The following is a 17179-nucleotide window of genomic DNA, read 5'->3' as shown; positions in this document are numbered from 1 at the left end:
ATTTATTAAAATTTAGTGGTTTTCCCCCAAAAATTTCTCAGAGAGGGAAGAGCCAGCAGTGTAGTGTGAGAAGAGGGGGAGGGAGTTGAGTCCATTATTTGAATGGACATTAACTTGGCGACTGTATTTCTCTTAAGTATTAATTGTGTGCATGTACCATCATAAAATTAAGATGTTATTTTTACTAAAACATAATTATGTGTCGTCAAAAAGTGGAGTTTGGGGGTCGGGCCGGTTTCTATTGGAATTAATCCCATATGTTCTGTTGTTCACCTAATGCGGTTTTGGTTTTCACTTAACACGGTACCCTCTGGGTTTTATTGACACTTGTGATGAAGTGGGGTACATTTCTTATTATATATATATATATATATATATATATTATATATATATATATATATATATATTATATATATATATATATATATATATATATATATATATATATATATATATATATATATATATATATATATATATATATATATATATATATATATATATATATATATATATATATCATATATATATTATATATATCATATATATATATATATCATATATATATATATATCAGTTGTACCTTATGAAAAGTTCCCTCTGAAAAATATATTTTGGACAAAAAGATAACATAATTACCTAGAGAACAATTTTTATCTAAAAATTGTATGTTTAATGCAAAATATATGTTGTTTATATTCAAAATGATCACCAAATTATAAGAATTCCAGCAATGTAAATTATATTCTGGCCGGATAATTTGTATGAATTTTATGAGCTAAAACAAATATCTACAGTTAATAAAAAAAAAAAAATATTCTTCAACACTATCTGTCAATCAAAGTACCCCACCTTGCCTCCCCCCCTCTTCCAACCGCGTGGTCAGTCCCAACCCTCCCTCCACCCCCCACCAATCCTCCATTCAAGAGTTTTTAACATTTAGTATTAAATAATACCTCAGATTAAAGTTAGGATAATATAATTGACATTGCTGGATTCCTTGTAAGACCAGGAATATTTTGAATATAAATGTCATATATTTTGGACAAAAGATAACATAATTACCTAGAGAACAATTTTTATCTAAAAATTGTATGTTTAATGCAAAATATATGTTGTTTATATTCAAAATGATCACCAAATTATAAGAATTCCAGCAATGTAAATTATATTCTGACCGGGTAATTTGTATGAATTTTATGAGCTAAAACAAATATCTTCAGTTAATAAAAAAAAAAAAATTCTTCACTGGGTAACAGATGGTCGGTCGGTCGGTCGGTCCCTCCCTCCCCCCCACCCCCCACCAACCGTCCCAAGGAGATGTGTGGGATAACCACTAAATTTTAATAAATAATACCTCAAACTAAAGTTAGGATAATATAATTGACATTGCTGGATTCCTTGTAAGACCAGGAATATTTTGAATATAAATGTCATATATTTTGGACAAAAGATAACATAATTACCTAGAGAACAATTTTTATCTAAAAATTGTATGTTTAATGCAAAATATATGTTGTTTATATTCAAAATGATCACCAAATTATAAGAATTCCAGCAATGTAAATTATATTCTGACCGGGTAATTTGTATGAATTTTATGAGCTAAAACAAATATCTTCAGTTAATAAAAAAAAAAATAATTCTTCACAGGGTAACAGATGGTCGGTCGGTCGGTCCCTCCCTCCCCCCCACCCCCCACCAACCGTCCCAAGGAGATGTGTGGGATAACCACTAAATTTTAATAAATAATACCTCAAACTAAAGTTAGGATAATATAATTGACATTGCTGGATTCCTTGTAAGACCAGGAATATTTTGAATATAAATGTCATATATTTTGGACAAAAGATAACATAATTACCTAGAGAACAATTTTTATCTAAAAATTGTATGTTTAATGCAAAATATATGTTGTTTATATTCAAAATGATCACCAAATTATAAGAATTCCAGCAATGTAAATTATATTCTGGCTGGGTAATTTGTATGAATTTTATGAGCTAAAACAGGCAGTCAGGCAGGGTGGCGGGTGGGGGGTGGTGCGAATCTAAAAATAGCTCTCGAGCCGGACACTCACCGCGTATATGATGAAAAATGCCGCGTTAAGTGAAAGTTCAGCTTTGGCAAGGCACCGCGTATATGCGAAAACGCGTTAAGTGAAAGCGCGTTAAGCGGGGTAATACTGTATATATATATATATATATATATATATATATATATATATATATATATATATATATATATATATATATATATATATATATATATATATATATACATATATATATTACATATATATATACATATATATATATATATATATATATATATATATATATATATATATATATATATATATATATATATATATATATATATATATACACACACACACACACACACACACACACACAGTATAGTCTAGGTTTACGCGGATATTTTATACGCGTTTGGCCATTTACGCGGCACCTGGCCAGACGAGCCAATTATTAGTTACACGGTACATTCCTTAATTTACGCGGCAAGTAGCAGGCAATCTGCTGGTCGCTGACGTCACCACTGACGTCAGACTCGTGCCGATGACGTCGCGGACTGTGAATGGGTCATGTATCCTTACCACCCTCGCACCCCCTCTGCCGCGAGCTGTGATTGGTCTATTTAACTTTGCTTGCCCTGCCACCAGGGGCGATGAGTCGATGACCTTGACTGCGTCAGTCCCATTGTCACCCGTCAACAAAACATTACCAAGTTCTTCACTCACCACAGCCAGCCCAAGTCAGTGATAGTGAGGATATGGACTTTGAGGGGTTTGACAAGGAGGCCCTGCTAGCCTCTGTGGTGGATAGTGATACAATTGATACAAGTGATACAGGTGAGGGCCAATAATCTGCCCTCTGCCTCGGAACCAACCCCCCATCCCCGTGTGCCCAGCCATCTCTTCTACTAATTTAAGTGTTAAAAAACCTAATATTATTGATATTTTTCTTAAATATTAATTGTGTGTGCATACTATCATAAAATTAAGATGTTATTTGTACTACAAAGCAGGTATTGTGTCAGAAAAAGGGTAGTCTGGTGGTCGCCCCAGTCTCTATTTCAATAAATCCCATATGTTCTGTTATTTTATTTACGCGTTTCGCGTTATACGCGGACCTCCATGGGTTAAATTAGCCGCGTAATCCCAGACTATAGTGCGTGCGTGCGTGTGTGTGTGTGTGTGTGTGAAACAAAAATCCAAGAGTGGAGCAAAAGGATGCAGAGGCAGTCTGGTAGATGAATTTCATATTTACAGATACAGGTTGACCTTTGATTTTGCCGGATGATGATTTTTCCGTGATAACCTCCAATAATTAATTAAACACTTCTAACCCACTAGCTAAACACCTCACACTAACTCCTAGGATGCTAGAAAATCAATACAGTACAGTATTACAGTATCTCTCTATACCAAAATAATTGGTGAGCAGGCAGTTCAGTATAAGGAGTTTTTGGGTATAAAAAGAATCTGAAAAACTGAACTCTGTTTAGTATACAAGTATGGGACCATTTATCTGGAATGTATTAGTGTATTTAAAATGAAAGCCAAATAATTCCCAAGGCGAGTGGGGAAATTTCAACCCATTCCCCATCCTTAAGTTGTATATTAAGTTATGGTTATTTTTTAACTCAGAATTTAGGGTAAATATATGTAATTTTTGTTGTTGTTGTTGTTGTTACACAGACTATCTTACATACAAAAGGTACAAAAAATATATATATAAATATTAATAAAATTCAACAAATAAAATAAATATCGGTGATTATCATAAGGTAGATGTACTGTATGTAATTTACTTCTTCTTTTTTTACTCAGTTACATGCACACACAATCCTACATACAGAAAATGCAAAAATAAAAAAATAAAATAATTATTATAAGGTATGAAATTTTAAATACAGTATCTATGGTTTTCCACCATGAAACTGTGTGGCAAGTGTGTGGAGGTCTTACAAGAAGGTCATTCAAATACCTAGATGGTCAGTCCCTATTAACATTTTTCAAGAGTGAGGTGCTTCCTTTATCTGGAGTACTGTCACCCCATCTGGTCCCTGAGATATGCGAGAGACTGTCAGTTAATTCAAAATGTCCAAAGAAGTACCACCAGACTGGTGCCTGCACTATGGCATCTCAGTTACCCAGAGAGATTAGAACACCTGCAAATGCCTAGCTTATACTATGGGCAGGCAAGGCACGACTCAATTGAAGTTTATAAACATTTCAGAGGGCACTACTGTACTCAGTCGAGTGTCACCTTAAGCTGGTGGTCGCCCACCCCACTCAAGGTCACAGCTCAAAGTTGAAGAAAATTGTCAGGGCAAACCGTGTAGAGTGAGAATTTTAAAGTTCTGGAATAATCTGCCAGAGAATGTTGTGACGGCACTGAGTGTGAGTTCTTTCAAGACCAGATTAGACCATCACTGGTGAAGGTACAGACACATTCTGGAGCCAGTACATGCCCAGTACTTGCCAACATTGTGTAACAGAGATGTAACAGACTACCTAAGCAGCTAACTAGCTCATCAATGGCAAAGAGGGTAAAAAATAAAAGAAACTGTGGGTTTACTAAAAATGCTCTTCATTAAAGTAGATCACTTATTAAGGCACACACCAGACACACAGAGAGTGTACAAATCATGACAATACCTCTCCAGCTTTTGTTAGAGATGAAATTATAAATAAGCAAATAAAACCAAAACACCTGATACCTGAAAGTAAACCAGCCAGTAGGGTATAAGAGCAATGAAGACATTAAGCAGCTTCCCAAGTGACCGCACATCATCTACTGCTGACTCATGGAAGGAACCACCGAACCGTATCTTTGCTCTGTCCAAAAATCTTGGCTCCAAATGTAGTGGGCTGTATAGAAGAAAAGTACAAAGGATAAGAATGCTTAAGTAGAATACCTATTACCATTTCCAGATGAAATTCAATGATGACTATGTAATCCAATGGCTGAGAACAGAGGTAGTGCAGTAATGTTTTAGTAACAATCCAGTGCGGTCTAATTTTGTGCGGGTATATCGTACTGGTAAGCATCTGCGCATCAGAAATCCACTCACGCGATACCCTTTAACACGTGTTAAAATTGCTATACAGGCATTGTACTGGACTCACCAGACCGTTACTCTTGATTGACTTTGGGTAACCAACTTAACCTTCCAAAACTGATGGCAAGATTGGTGACTATATTATGTGAAGATAAATGACAGTTAGGGAGGGACCTATACAGGGCTATGGCCAGTCTATCCTTTGGTCTACAACAGCCTACTTTATCAATCTCTAAATGATCTGTAAATGACAGTATATTACATAGATGTCCCAACAAATAAACACAGACCTTACAATATCATTTTGGCAGTATTAATGCCTCGTAAGTTTCAATAATTGTGTCCCATGGCCCTGCATTGGAGGTGCACTTAATGTCTGTCAGTAGCAAACTCTTACTAATTAAGTTTAAAATGTCAGTTCTTACTGATATAAAACAGACACATAAGATTATATCAAAACCGACATCCTTTAACCTACTTACTCTAGAATTCTTTTGATAGCTGCTCTAGCTAGCCTTGACCAAACACCCACACAGTGACCCAACACTACCATAGTAACACCACCTGAATACAGTTTATATGACTATCAATCGATAGTTATACAGTGCAATCTATGAATTTTATTTTAAACGTGGAAAACTGGCAAGCATAGTATATAGACCGTATGAGGCGTTACATATACTGTACTGTAAATGCAGATAATTGTAGGCCTATATCGTGGAGAGTGGTGTGAGTGCAGTGCAGTGGTAGTGGTAGTGGTAGCAGTGGGGATCGTCTACACAGGTGTGGTCAGAGTCGTTTTTCATAAGATTGTAAGAACAAATCATGTGGTTAAAATTTAGTATATTTTGAGAAAATAAAATTACAATAAGAGATAATCGCTCAGGGACGTTTAGGAATAATTTGTGGAGTTATAACTGGACGTCAAAATGAAAAGGGTATGTGTACATTAATTGCTTGAAGCTGAAATGAATATTGAATAAAAAATATGAGTTGAGATAATACTCATAATCACCATGTTTATGCCATGGCTTTAATTAATGATTAAAGAATATACTGTACTCTGTATTCACCACCACAATTGACAATGACATAAGGCAGGAAGCATTCACAAAACAAAATTTTGAGCTCTAGATAAACTATGCTTAATTAAATGTTTCTTGATTCCTTTTCACCAAGTAATTTAAAGAAAATTAATTGTCATTTAGACTCTGAAGGAACTGTACTGTATTATTTAGAACCCAAGAATAAAATATAAAACTTTAAAGATTCCCAGTTAACAGTCATTTGTTATGAATGAAAAAAAGTAACTCGGTTAAATTACTAACTTCTATGAAACCTTATTCAACTAATAATAATTTTAGAGTAACAAATACATTTCATATTATTCTGAAATTAAAACAACTTCTAAACATGTGAAGAATAGTCTACACTAGAAGTAAGTGTTGTTGTACCACCTTGGACTGACTGTCTTTTTTTTTCCTGCACACATTTTCTTCATCTTTCAAACATGGATTGGGATATAATTCTTTTACTTTTGTTACCCGTTTTGGAGCCATTTACCTGTGAAAATAGAAAGGAGTGCCAGAAAAAAGTTAGGGAGTGAGAAATTTGGCTCAGTAGTTCATTAATATACCAGCCTACTCCAACGGCATCCCGCCCACTGGTCAGTTGGTGACTCACTTGCTGGGCTCCCGCCAAGTTGCCAAATACCGCTGTTTAAACTAATCATACTGAAAATCGTGACACCACTTCATTGGACGATTGTGCCTGTTAGTTTTCATTAGGTCTATATCAAATCTGATTAGACCACTGTACAGTATCCCCATTAAAAATAATACAGAATATATTTTAATAATAAATGAGGTAATACTGTATAAGTCTTATTGTAAGACATAAAATTGTGTTTGGTTTACCGAAGTACAAGTGCATGGTGGCGGGATAAAGAGCAGTTGTTGAGGAGCGCTTGGCATCACACCTGGTGCATGTTACCACTCCTTTCCACTCCATCTCTCTAATCACCCACACCTTTCTGCTTTCTCACTCCAGATTTTAATATGTTATGTAATGTAATGTTGAAGGGATACAATGTTGCTCATTTATAATTACACTCAGTTTTGTATGTAGATATCAGCCGTTCAATAGTGTCAGGCAGTGTTACGAAAGAACCTATAAATGCATCACCTCCTCACATCTTACCACCACCCTCATCATCCCCACTACCTCTATTATCACCACCTAAAACATAATTTCAGTGATGTAGAGATAGATTAGCTTCAACCAGAGCAGAGCTGTGTACTATCCACTGCCTTATGCCTGCCTGCCTCCTTCCCTCCCACCCACCCACCATGCAATGTGTCTCAATGACACTGCTTTTCACACTTGTTCTACTACAATCATCACTACTATTCATCAAACAACTGTATTTCATGATACAATATTGTTTATTTGTTTTTCATTAATTAGTAAAGATACATTACTGTAATAATCTGTGTTTATTAATACCTGTACCCTTCATATACAATACTGTACACCAACCTCAAAATATGAGAGTTCAACTCTCGCGAATTTGACTCCGTGAAACGACCTCAAAGGGTTTTATCTATTAAAATAACATAAAAAGTTAAGGTGCTTATTTTAAAAACCATGGGCATCCACCATGATGTGACATCAAGACATCATGCTGTATCTCGCGCGGCTGTTCTCTCCCGCTAGTCTCATCTGAGAGCAATTGTAACATTATAACTGTCATGACTCCCAAAAGGCCATTAACTGGTAGTAGTGCATATGGTGCAAAGAAAGTTAAGAAAGTCATGACTCTGACACGGAAAACTGAAGTGTTAGATAAACTTGTTAGAGGCAGGAGTGTGTCAGCGGTTGGTGGTGCACTTGACGTGAATGAGTCAACTGTTCGTTCCGTAAAGATGAAAGGCAAGGAAATTAGAACTAGTGTTGCTCATAGTGCACCAGTGCTAAAGTTATACATCAGATCTGTGATAAAGGTATAGAGAAGATGGGGAAGGCACTAAGTGTATGGACAGGATTCAGGTGTACCAAAAATTTAACAGATATAATTTGCAACAATGACCCATCAATGGAATTAAGCATCAAAATTTAGCGGCATAATGAGAATGTTTTACAGCCTTATCAAGAAATTTATAAAGAATTAAAACAAAGCCAAACAATTGCCAATAACACTGATTTTAACCCCAAGATCCAACCCCTGCCCCCTCCCTCCACTCCCGTCTTTCTCCTCACCAACTAACCCAGCGTCGTCTGCATCACCCTCTGCCACCTCACGAATTACTCACAAGCCAGCCCTTCATCAAACATTCTGGATGATCCCAGTCCAGAGGTCTTAAAGGAGCAGTAATATTTTCAGTATCATTACTGAGGACTCTAAAGCAGCCATTATGAGGTAAGAAAAGTACACTTTACATTCATATGTAACACTGCTAATTAAGTTGCTCCCATAATTTTGATATTACGTTTATGACTGGGATAAGTTATATCGTCTTCCCAGTCATAAGTTTGTTACAGGAAAACCTAATATTCAGTATGTACGCTTGTCTCAATCACAGTGTTGTATGTCAAGCGTGCATTCGTGTGTGTGTTGATGGCGCAGTGGTTGTGGTACGGTATGAGCCGTGCAAGGCAGGCATCAGGCGACGAGTCGCCACTACTGCAATCCAGTGGACTTCCCAAACATCACACCACATTTACTGGCTTGTCATTTAATTTATTTTTTATTAACACACAATACAACTGTATAAAGTAATGTACACTCTACCCAAAAGTATCAGTCCCTTTTCTCATCAATACAACGCGTGACAATGGACGAAAATTTCCGATCACTAATTGTGATTCCTGCATTATGCTAGTAGGCCTGTCTTCCTAGTATCTGTGAGGTTGCCGGTTATTATTTCTGGCATTTGCTGTAATTATGGTGAATCACCGTGCTCCATCTTTAGTAGAATAATATGATGATATTACTGTAGCGAAAATATATCAACGGCAGTCAAATAGTGGGTGTTTTCTGACCAACACTAGTAGCCGAGACTCAATGGAAAACACAGCTTGTACCGACAGACATGGAGAAATGTCGCTTTCCGAATAACAGTACAGCTATAAATCAATGTTTGTTAGCTATCTCTTTGTTGCTTAGGCCTATATCGTGAAGGGCGATAATACTGCCTTGTGTTGCCTGTGATGTCTCCATAGTGATTGTCAATCACATGAGAGTACTTGGCAACATCGTCTCGTAGTGTGTATCAGATAATGTTCCGTGGCCAGCGCGTATCATGAGATGATACGTTATATTCATAATAGTTGCCTCATCAATTGAGGTAGAAATAATATTGAAATGCAGTAAATCATAATGTCATTGTACAGTAATTGGATATAGCATCATAATACACCTGTAATTACTATACTGTATTTGCAAATGAATAAAACATCGGATCATAGCGTTTCATATTTTGTTCGAAGCGATTGCATTGTAACCTCGGTTAATGAAACCTTAGTAACATATATTCCTATTTGGCAGCCCATCCCCTGGGGCTGAAATAGTATCTAAGGTGCATAAATCAGCAGGGTTACACTTGACATTATTGGTTTTGCATATGGTATTACAATTCATTTTATTTCATTACAATATGTAGAGAATAGATGGTACTGTATATTGTAGATATCATGGTGATCATCAGATGCAAGAAGGAAGAACGAAAAGTGCAACTCACAATCAGAAATACCAACTGCACCGACACTGCTGTGCACGTGTTATTGTGTTCATTTCCAAATACTATTCTTTCGGGAGAGTGTACATACCTGTGTAATATTTAGAGGGCTTAAATAAAGTTTTTTCTACATTCGCAGGTGTCCCAGGAACCTATCCCTTGTGAATGTTGAGGTACTAGTGCATATATCTCAGAAGTAAAAAAATTTCATCAGGAACCCATCTCTTTATATGCAATGGTATAATGACCCCTTAGAGCACTGTTTTGGATGGCTCGCTATTATCCAGGAACGTATCCTGAGCGCTAAACAGAATATTACCGTACTGTATATTACTTATGGTACGAACTTATACTGTCCAATAATTTAAATAACTAAAATTGCTCAATTTGAGACTAAATAAGCAAAAGATCACTAAATTAACACTATACCACCACCCGCATAAGCTAAAACTAGGGTCACATTTCAACCAATTGCATAAGTGATAACCGAGCATGCGAGAACTGTATAAAATGAGACCCCACTGTATTAATATTTTCCTCACTGTCTGCCATCAACAGACTTCAGATATGAGTACAGACAGCCGTTACGACATAATAAAATTGACAACTTAAAAACTAACATATTTTTATTACAACATAATAACATTACCGGTACTTGCTGATTTGAATAATCAATAATTTAATGTTTTGTTACAGAACATTTCATCCCAAATCACACACCTGTCAGGGTAAACAACACAGTGTGGGGGACCAAACTAAACTCTCAAAATAAATATATAATAGATAATAAAGTAAATTAGGGCCTGGTATATCTCTTTAGTTACAGAATATCAACCTTGTGATCCATCTAGTCTGTAGAGTACAGGACAGTCTTATATCACAATATTATATTGTACTAGAGCTGTATTAACAAATATTATTTACTGTTATGTAAATGCATACAGCTGTAGACTGCATGCTATTCCACAATACCTGTATTTACTTTCACGCAATGTTTTTGTTCCCAAACAATGAGAACTAGTTACCCTGCTGTACATAAAAATCTACACATAAATTTAGAACATTACCTGGCACTGGGATTAGGCCGAATATGTCGCCAATGTTGAATCTGTGCACGCAAGGACTCCCAAATGATCTTGAGGATATTGCCCAACACACTGCCCTCAGGTGGCACAATGTGATAACATGGCAAAAGTATAATAAACATGATGAGAGCCAGGAGAAGGCAAACTGTAAGTACAGAACAAAGAATTAATAAATTAATAAATATACCTAGATCAAGGTTCAATCCCAGGATTAAGTGGGCACTACTGTAGTGATAATCCCTATATTGTATCACCAGTAGCTCAAAAGTCAAGTCTACTCAGATGAAATTTCCAATACTGCTCAACAACAACATCCATTGTCCAATATGTTCTATATGAAGCGTAAATCACAACCAAATAGTTTATTTAGTCATGCCAGTTCAGGATTTGAGCCATGTTCCATGGGAATTTCAGTTACAATGATATATGGGTGCAATACATATGGTATATATTTGTTAATTAATATGAAACAATAAATGTTTATCCCCAAAATTATGTCAAGATAAAACTAGGGTAGAAATGATAATGGTGTACAGTACACACTTCATACAGACTCACATCCTTTTTCCAGAATTGGCCTTAAAGCATCATAGTACAGGAAGATTCTTATCTAAAAAGGTAGGTTGCTGACTATCTCTCCATTTTAACTTTTCCTATCTATTAAGATTTTCTTTATAAGTGCCTGAACTATTTTTTCATTTTTTGACAGAAGAAAATGTCCAAGATCATTTTAGGCTCCAGTACTTTATTTATCAAGACAATCTCTCCCCAATGAACCAAATCCTAGCTTACCACCACAGGAGCATCATCTGGTATTTCAGAAAAAAGCTGCTCAACCATCCTCAGCAGTGTGACCTACTACCACCTGAGGTTCTCCCCTTCAACCACCAGTTCAACACTTCAACCATATTAAACCCATAAGAGCTCATACCAAATGATACAAACTGACCTTCTCTGTCACTTTCTACATTAGTCTTACACCACTCTCCCTTACTGCTTTCTCTACTTTCTCTAGATTCTGCTTCAATAATCCACCCCTAATAAAAAAAAAAAAAAAAGCAAATTTACCTGAGGAAATAAGGTATCCACAAAAGAAACCATTGGTACAGATCCCAGGATTGTCTTGTTCAATGTATGTGATGACTCCAACACCAACCAGACTGCCTAGGTTGATGCACCAATAAAACCAGTTGAAAAATGACCGTGTCTTCTGTGGATTTGCTGTATTTAGCTGCAGGGAAGAAATTTTAATTAAGTGTTTAAATGCACATGGATACACAACACAGTATTGGTTGCTCAGGAATTTATTTTTAATGTAATGTATTGTTGTAGTAACGTGTGACCAGGATCAGTAGAAACATTTAACGTAGAAATGGCATGAAACTGAGTAGCCGACTCGCCACCCAGTAGCACTCAAGAGTGGGTAAGGCTGAGCTGTGAGCTATATTTATGTTAATTCATAATTCAGGGTAAATGTACACAATTTTCTTCATTTTCTTTTGCTCTCTTACATGCACACATTATCATTTATACAGAATGTGCAAACAAAATAAACAAAATAATCATCATAAGATCAAAATCATTAAAGGAATTAACAGTTCTTAAGTGGTTGGCAGTTAGCCGACAGAGCAGGGTAGGGAGAGTGAGGAGCGGCGTGGGGGTTTTCTCAGCTGTTCTGTGTCTCATGTTCGTGGAAATGATTGCCAAATAGCAACACAGTATTTGTTTCTTTTCTTTAACTGTATTATTATTATTATTATTATTATTATTATTATTATTTTTATTATTATTATTATTATTATTATTATTATTATTTCCATTTATTCTTCACATTTAGAGTACTGGTATAGTATATACTGTATAATTATTATCATGTACTGTACAAAGAATAGCTTCTTCTACACACAATCCATCCTTTGGGTGATGTGACAGTTCAACTGCTTAATCTGGCAATCACAGGGGATGGGCAGAACCTCCTGAGTGGGTCGCATGTGTTACGCCATTCCGACATTGCATCATGATATCTTCGAATATGGCAAGCTAATGCACATCAGTTTTTCATAGTAGTGACAATGCAGGAAAAGCATTCGTAAAACTGACCTTTAGCCTATGCACAGTGTTAAATGCTGTTAATTTTTTTTATCGTAAAACTGATCGAGCATACAGTATATTAATCCATTGTATAACGGTCATTGCCTGTACTACAGTAGAACGTCAATATAACACGAGATACGTTCCAAGAGAGGTCGCTTTAAACTGAATTCGCACGAAATCGAAGTGTTATTTCAATGGAATAATTTAGTTTTTTGGTACTTGAGAGAAACACAAAATACTAAAAAGACTGAGAGTCTACCCAGATGCACCTCAGCCCATCTACTAGAATAAGCAAAACATTGGGTTTTTTTTGTGAAGTCTCTCCTCGACTTACGACGGGGTTCCTTCCTGATGACCAGGTCGAAAGTCGAATTGGTCGTTAGTCGAAAATGCGAAAATAATACAGTACATAGAAATTCTAAAATGGGTGTCTCTTTTTCCTCTCAGCATCACGAGAACTCTCACTTTTATGCCTGCCAGCCATTTTAAAGGGAATTACAAAAAAAAAAAATTGTCAGTACACAGCGCATGCAGTCGGTACTAGAAAATACGTAATTTGAAAAATATTTTATACGACCATGGCGGTCGTATGTCCGGGTTGTCGTAAGTCGAGTACAGTATGTCGTAAGACGAGGAGCACCTCTATTATGTTAAAACAAACACTCATAAATCATCACAGCTAAAATTATGGGACTTGAAATGGTCTGCTTACTAGCGATCAGCTGATGTGAAGATTTGGAGGGAAGGGGAGAGGTGAGGTGATATGTTTGACAGTTGATGCCAAGGTCTAGTGCTTATTTATTTATCTATCCTTAAGAGTGACTAAGTTTTTCTTATATAAAATGTCACTGAACTGACATGTCCTAATTAATTTTATTACAAAAGGCTAAAATTGTTACCTCTTGTGCAAAATATATGACTTTTATATTTAATTTATTCACTGTCTTGCAATGATACTAGCAATGCAAATTATATTCTTCTAACTTTAGTCTGTGATATTATATAAGATAAAAACTGTAAGCCTAAAACCACCAAACCCTGGCTGGGAAGATGGGGGGGGGTGGAGGTGACAGTGACACGTTTGACAGTTGGGGCCGAAGGTCTAGTGAAGTATTTACTTGTTTCTTTATAGTTAGGTAAACTTATTATGTAAACCATCTCCCATCAGAAATGAATGGCATCCAGGTACAAGCATAAAAATTCCTCATCACACACCTGTTCAGCGCCAAATGGAGCGATGTTACTCTTCACAATGCCAACACCCAGACCTACAATTGTCACAGATAAGTAAACTGCTACTTTGCAGGGAGCATTGGGAAGACCATTTGGATCATCACCTGGAAAATTTATGTGAACTGTTATCACAAGCACAATCAACAAATATACAGTATAATATCCAATACCAATAAAAACACAAAACCAATGTGGTAAATACATGATAATTTAACTCAATAAATCTACATATCTATCTAAACTTAAATATCAGCCTGTTTTCAGAATTAAAAGTACTGTACAGAAATACCAAAATTTGACTTTTAGCATGTGAGTTTGACCACCTCACATTCCGTGTGCTGCTGTCACCCGCCACTCAGCCACACGGCGGGTGAGTCAGCTGTTCAGTCCACAACCACACATACTTGAATGTAATAGATTGCTTTTAAATGTTGGCTTGGCATATTAACATTACTCATGCACATATAATTTTTATCATCTACCCGGTAGTTACTATATTAAGTTTTAAATTTTTAATCTCACTAATTCATTGAGTTACTTGGTAGATATAAGTAATGTACAGGTACTGTAAAATAAAAAAAAATGTAGCAACTTTGCATCAGGTGGCTGGCCAGCCACACACACTGTGAATGGAGAATTTACTTTGCTTATACATAAATATTTATGGCACTTGATACAGCTCATGAATTCTGGTATTTTAACACTATTAGTTTTAGGGAGGTGCTCTCCAGCAAGACGCTCGGGGTCTGGCTGGTCACTGACCTCACCACACGAGAGAGAATTGTATGTAATGAGTCATAGCAAACTTGCTATTTGAGATAAAAGGTGGGGTTTGTTGCATTAGCATTATAAATAAATTATCTACAAACTGTTTTATATGAGTAATCACAATAAAATAATTATTTCTATACGTAAGTGCGAGTAGAAATAAAAAAATTTACGTTTAATGAAAATGTTTATACATCTTTATACAGGTTGTACCCCTCTAGTCCGGCAACCTCGGGACCTGACCGGTGCCGGACCATGGAAATTCACCCTTTTCCTGGACAGATAGTGACTTGCGCTTACGTTTGCACCAATTTCACTGCTTCGTGGTCTCTTTGAAGACATATTGAAGGGTTAAATGTCTTACAGCAGCTTCTTAAATTTCGAGAGTTTTTAATTCAACGTTTTTTATTTGGACACCAAAAAAAACACTCCATAATTTAAAATTTTGATGGCGGAAACTCGAATTTCAACGGCCCGCCAACGTTCAGACGACGTGCACAATCATGTAAACAGCATCATTTCTCTTATGTACAAAAGATTCATTACTGTATTGTTTATTACTGAATGTCTTTTTTATTGAATTAATGTTTATGTGTGCAAAATGAGCAATACAATTCATTAATAATACGTAGAATATTAAAACACACGAGGAAATGAGTCAGCATTGTTTTCGTTGATTACAAAACCAGTGACTGATTGGTTCTACATATAAAAAAGAAAATAAGACCCTGGTTGTAGCTGTAGTAAAATTAATGTAAAATTAATATGGTTGTTTGAAGTAATGTTATTTAATGTTAATAAATGGAACAATATAAGTAGCTAACCATTAATGTTAAAGAAAAAAGTGAGATCGCGTATGTAAGTGCGCACATGTGAAAACATATCGTCATTACTCTACATAAGAATATGAAAGCAACACTTATTTACTGTTCATATATATTGAAGGGTTAAATGTTGTAATCTGTATAGACAAACAGAGAGAGAGAGCCGAACTGCCGGATGTAAACAAACCTTAATTTCCCGCGTTTTTTTTTGTTTTTTTACGGGGATTAGCCCACCTGGGCACAGGTCACTGACCCACATTGGAGCCTGAGGGGCGAAAATTTAATACTCCTGTAATAATAATAATAATAATCAGATAAGTAAAAAAAAAAAAAAAAAAAAAGCTGGTTATCTACCTATTGGGCAAACTAAAATCGTTCCGGACCACGGGAGTTTCCGGACCATAGAATGCCGGACTAGAGAGGTACAACCTGTACATTCGTTATTTCACGTGATTGCAATATAAACCTTATTCTGTTATAAACTGTACATGTTAAGCAAAAAATAATTACAGTGGTCCCTTGGTTAACGAACGCCTCGGTTAACGAAATTTCGGTTAACAAACTGCCTCCCATAAGATTCTTAAATTCGGTTAACGAACAAAAATTCGGTTAACGAATTTCTTACGAACCGACCTCAACATGTTTTCGCTTGCACTGGACGGTCAACCAGCTTTAGTATTAGTCCGCCAATACATTAATCGGTTCTAGGGCTAGAATTCCTTACTATTTTAGTAAATATCAAGAAGTTTATACTATTCAATAATTATAAAAGTTTAATATTAACTTTTTTAGTCATTTTAACAATTATTGAACATAATTGAAGGTAAAGAAACTAGTTTCTGGCATGCCATCCAGCCTGGCAACACACCAGACAGGAGTTAGTCTCTCTCTGTTTTCAGTGGAGGTAACATCTTGCTTGAGACTCTCTTCAACTAAACGCTTTTTTTCTGTGTTTCCAAGCAAATTATTGGTCATTTTGAAATATATTTTACATATTGACAATATATAATGCAGTGCAGTGTTGACTTAAAGAAAATAATCTTGAAATACACCAAGAGAACTAAAATTTTATGGGTGAAATGGCGCCATGGGGTGACTTCTCTTCCACCCCAATGCCTTCTCTTCTCCCTTCTCCTCCACCCCCAATCTAATTCCCATCATCATCATCATCCAGGAGCCTTCTACATACACACCTCAAAGTAAGTGAACTTTTCTACCATTTTTGTTGAATTTAGGCAATTTTCGGTGAGCTGGAACCAATTACCCAAAAACCCATTGAAACAATTGTTTCGGTTAACGAACAACCTGCTGGAACGGATTGTGTTCGTTGGCCGAGGGACCACTGTAT

General features: G+C 36.0%; 1 protein-coding gene across 2 annotated transcripts in view; it reads right to left on the bottom strand.

The window, feature by feature from the left end:
* The window catches only part of LOC121871519 (solute carrier family 15 member 4-like), a 54844-nt gene that overhangs the window by 8497 nt on the left and 29168 nt on the right, over nucleotides 1–17179 (bottom strand). For both annotated transcript variants that reach the window (XM_042373932.1, XM_042373933.1), the window contains 4 exons: nucleotides 14222–14343; nucleotides 11981–12143; nucleotides 10895–11057; nucleotides 4750–4900 (listed from right to left, as the gene is read on the bottom strand). In XM_042373932.1, coding sequence (XP_042229866.1) covers nucleotides 4750–4900; nucleotides 10895–11057; nucleotides 11981–12143; nucleotides 14222–14343 — 599 coding nt within the window. The remainder of the gene's footprint in view (nucleotides 1–4749; nucleotides 4901–10894; nucleotides 11058–11980; nucleotides 12144–14221; nucleotides 14344–17179) is intronic.

Source organism: Homarus americanus, unplaced genomic scaffold (genome assembly GCF_018991925.1).
Source record: "Homarus americanus isolate GMGI-L3 unplaced genomic scaffold, GMGI_Hamer_2.0 scaffold45698, whole genome shotgun sequence".
NCBI lineage: Eukaryota > Metazoa > Arthropoda > Malacostraca > Decapoda > Nephropidae > Homarus > Homarus americanus.
This window is presented reverse-complemented; position numbering and strand designations above follow the sequence as displayed.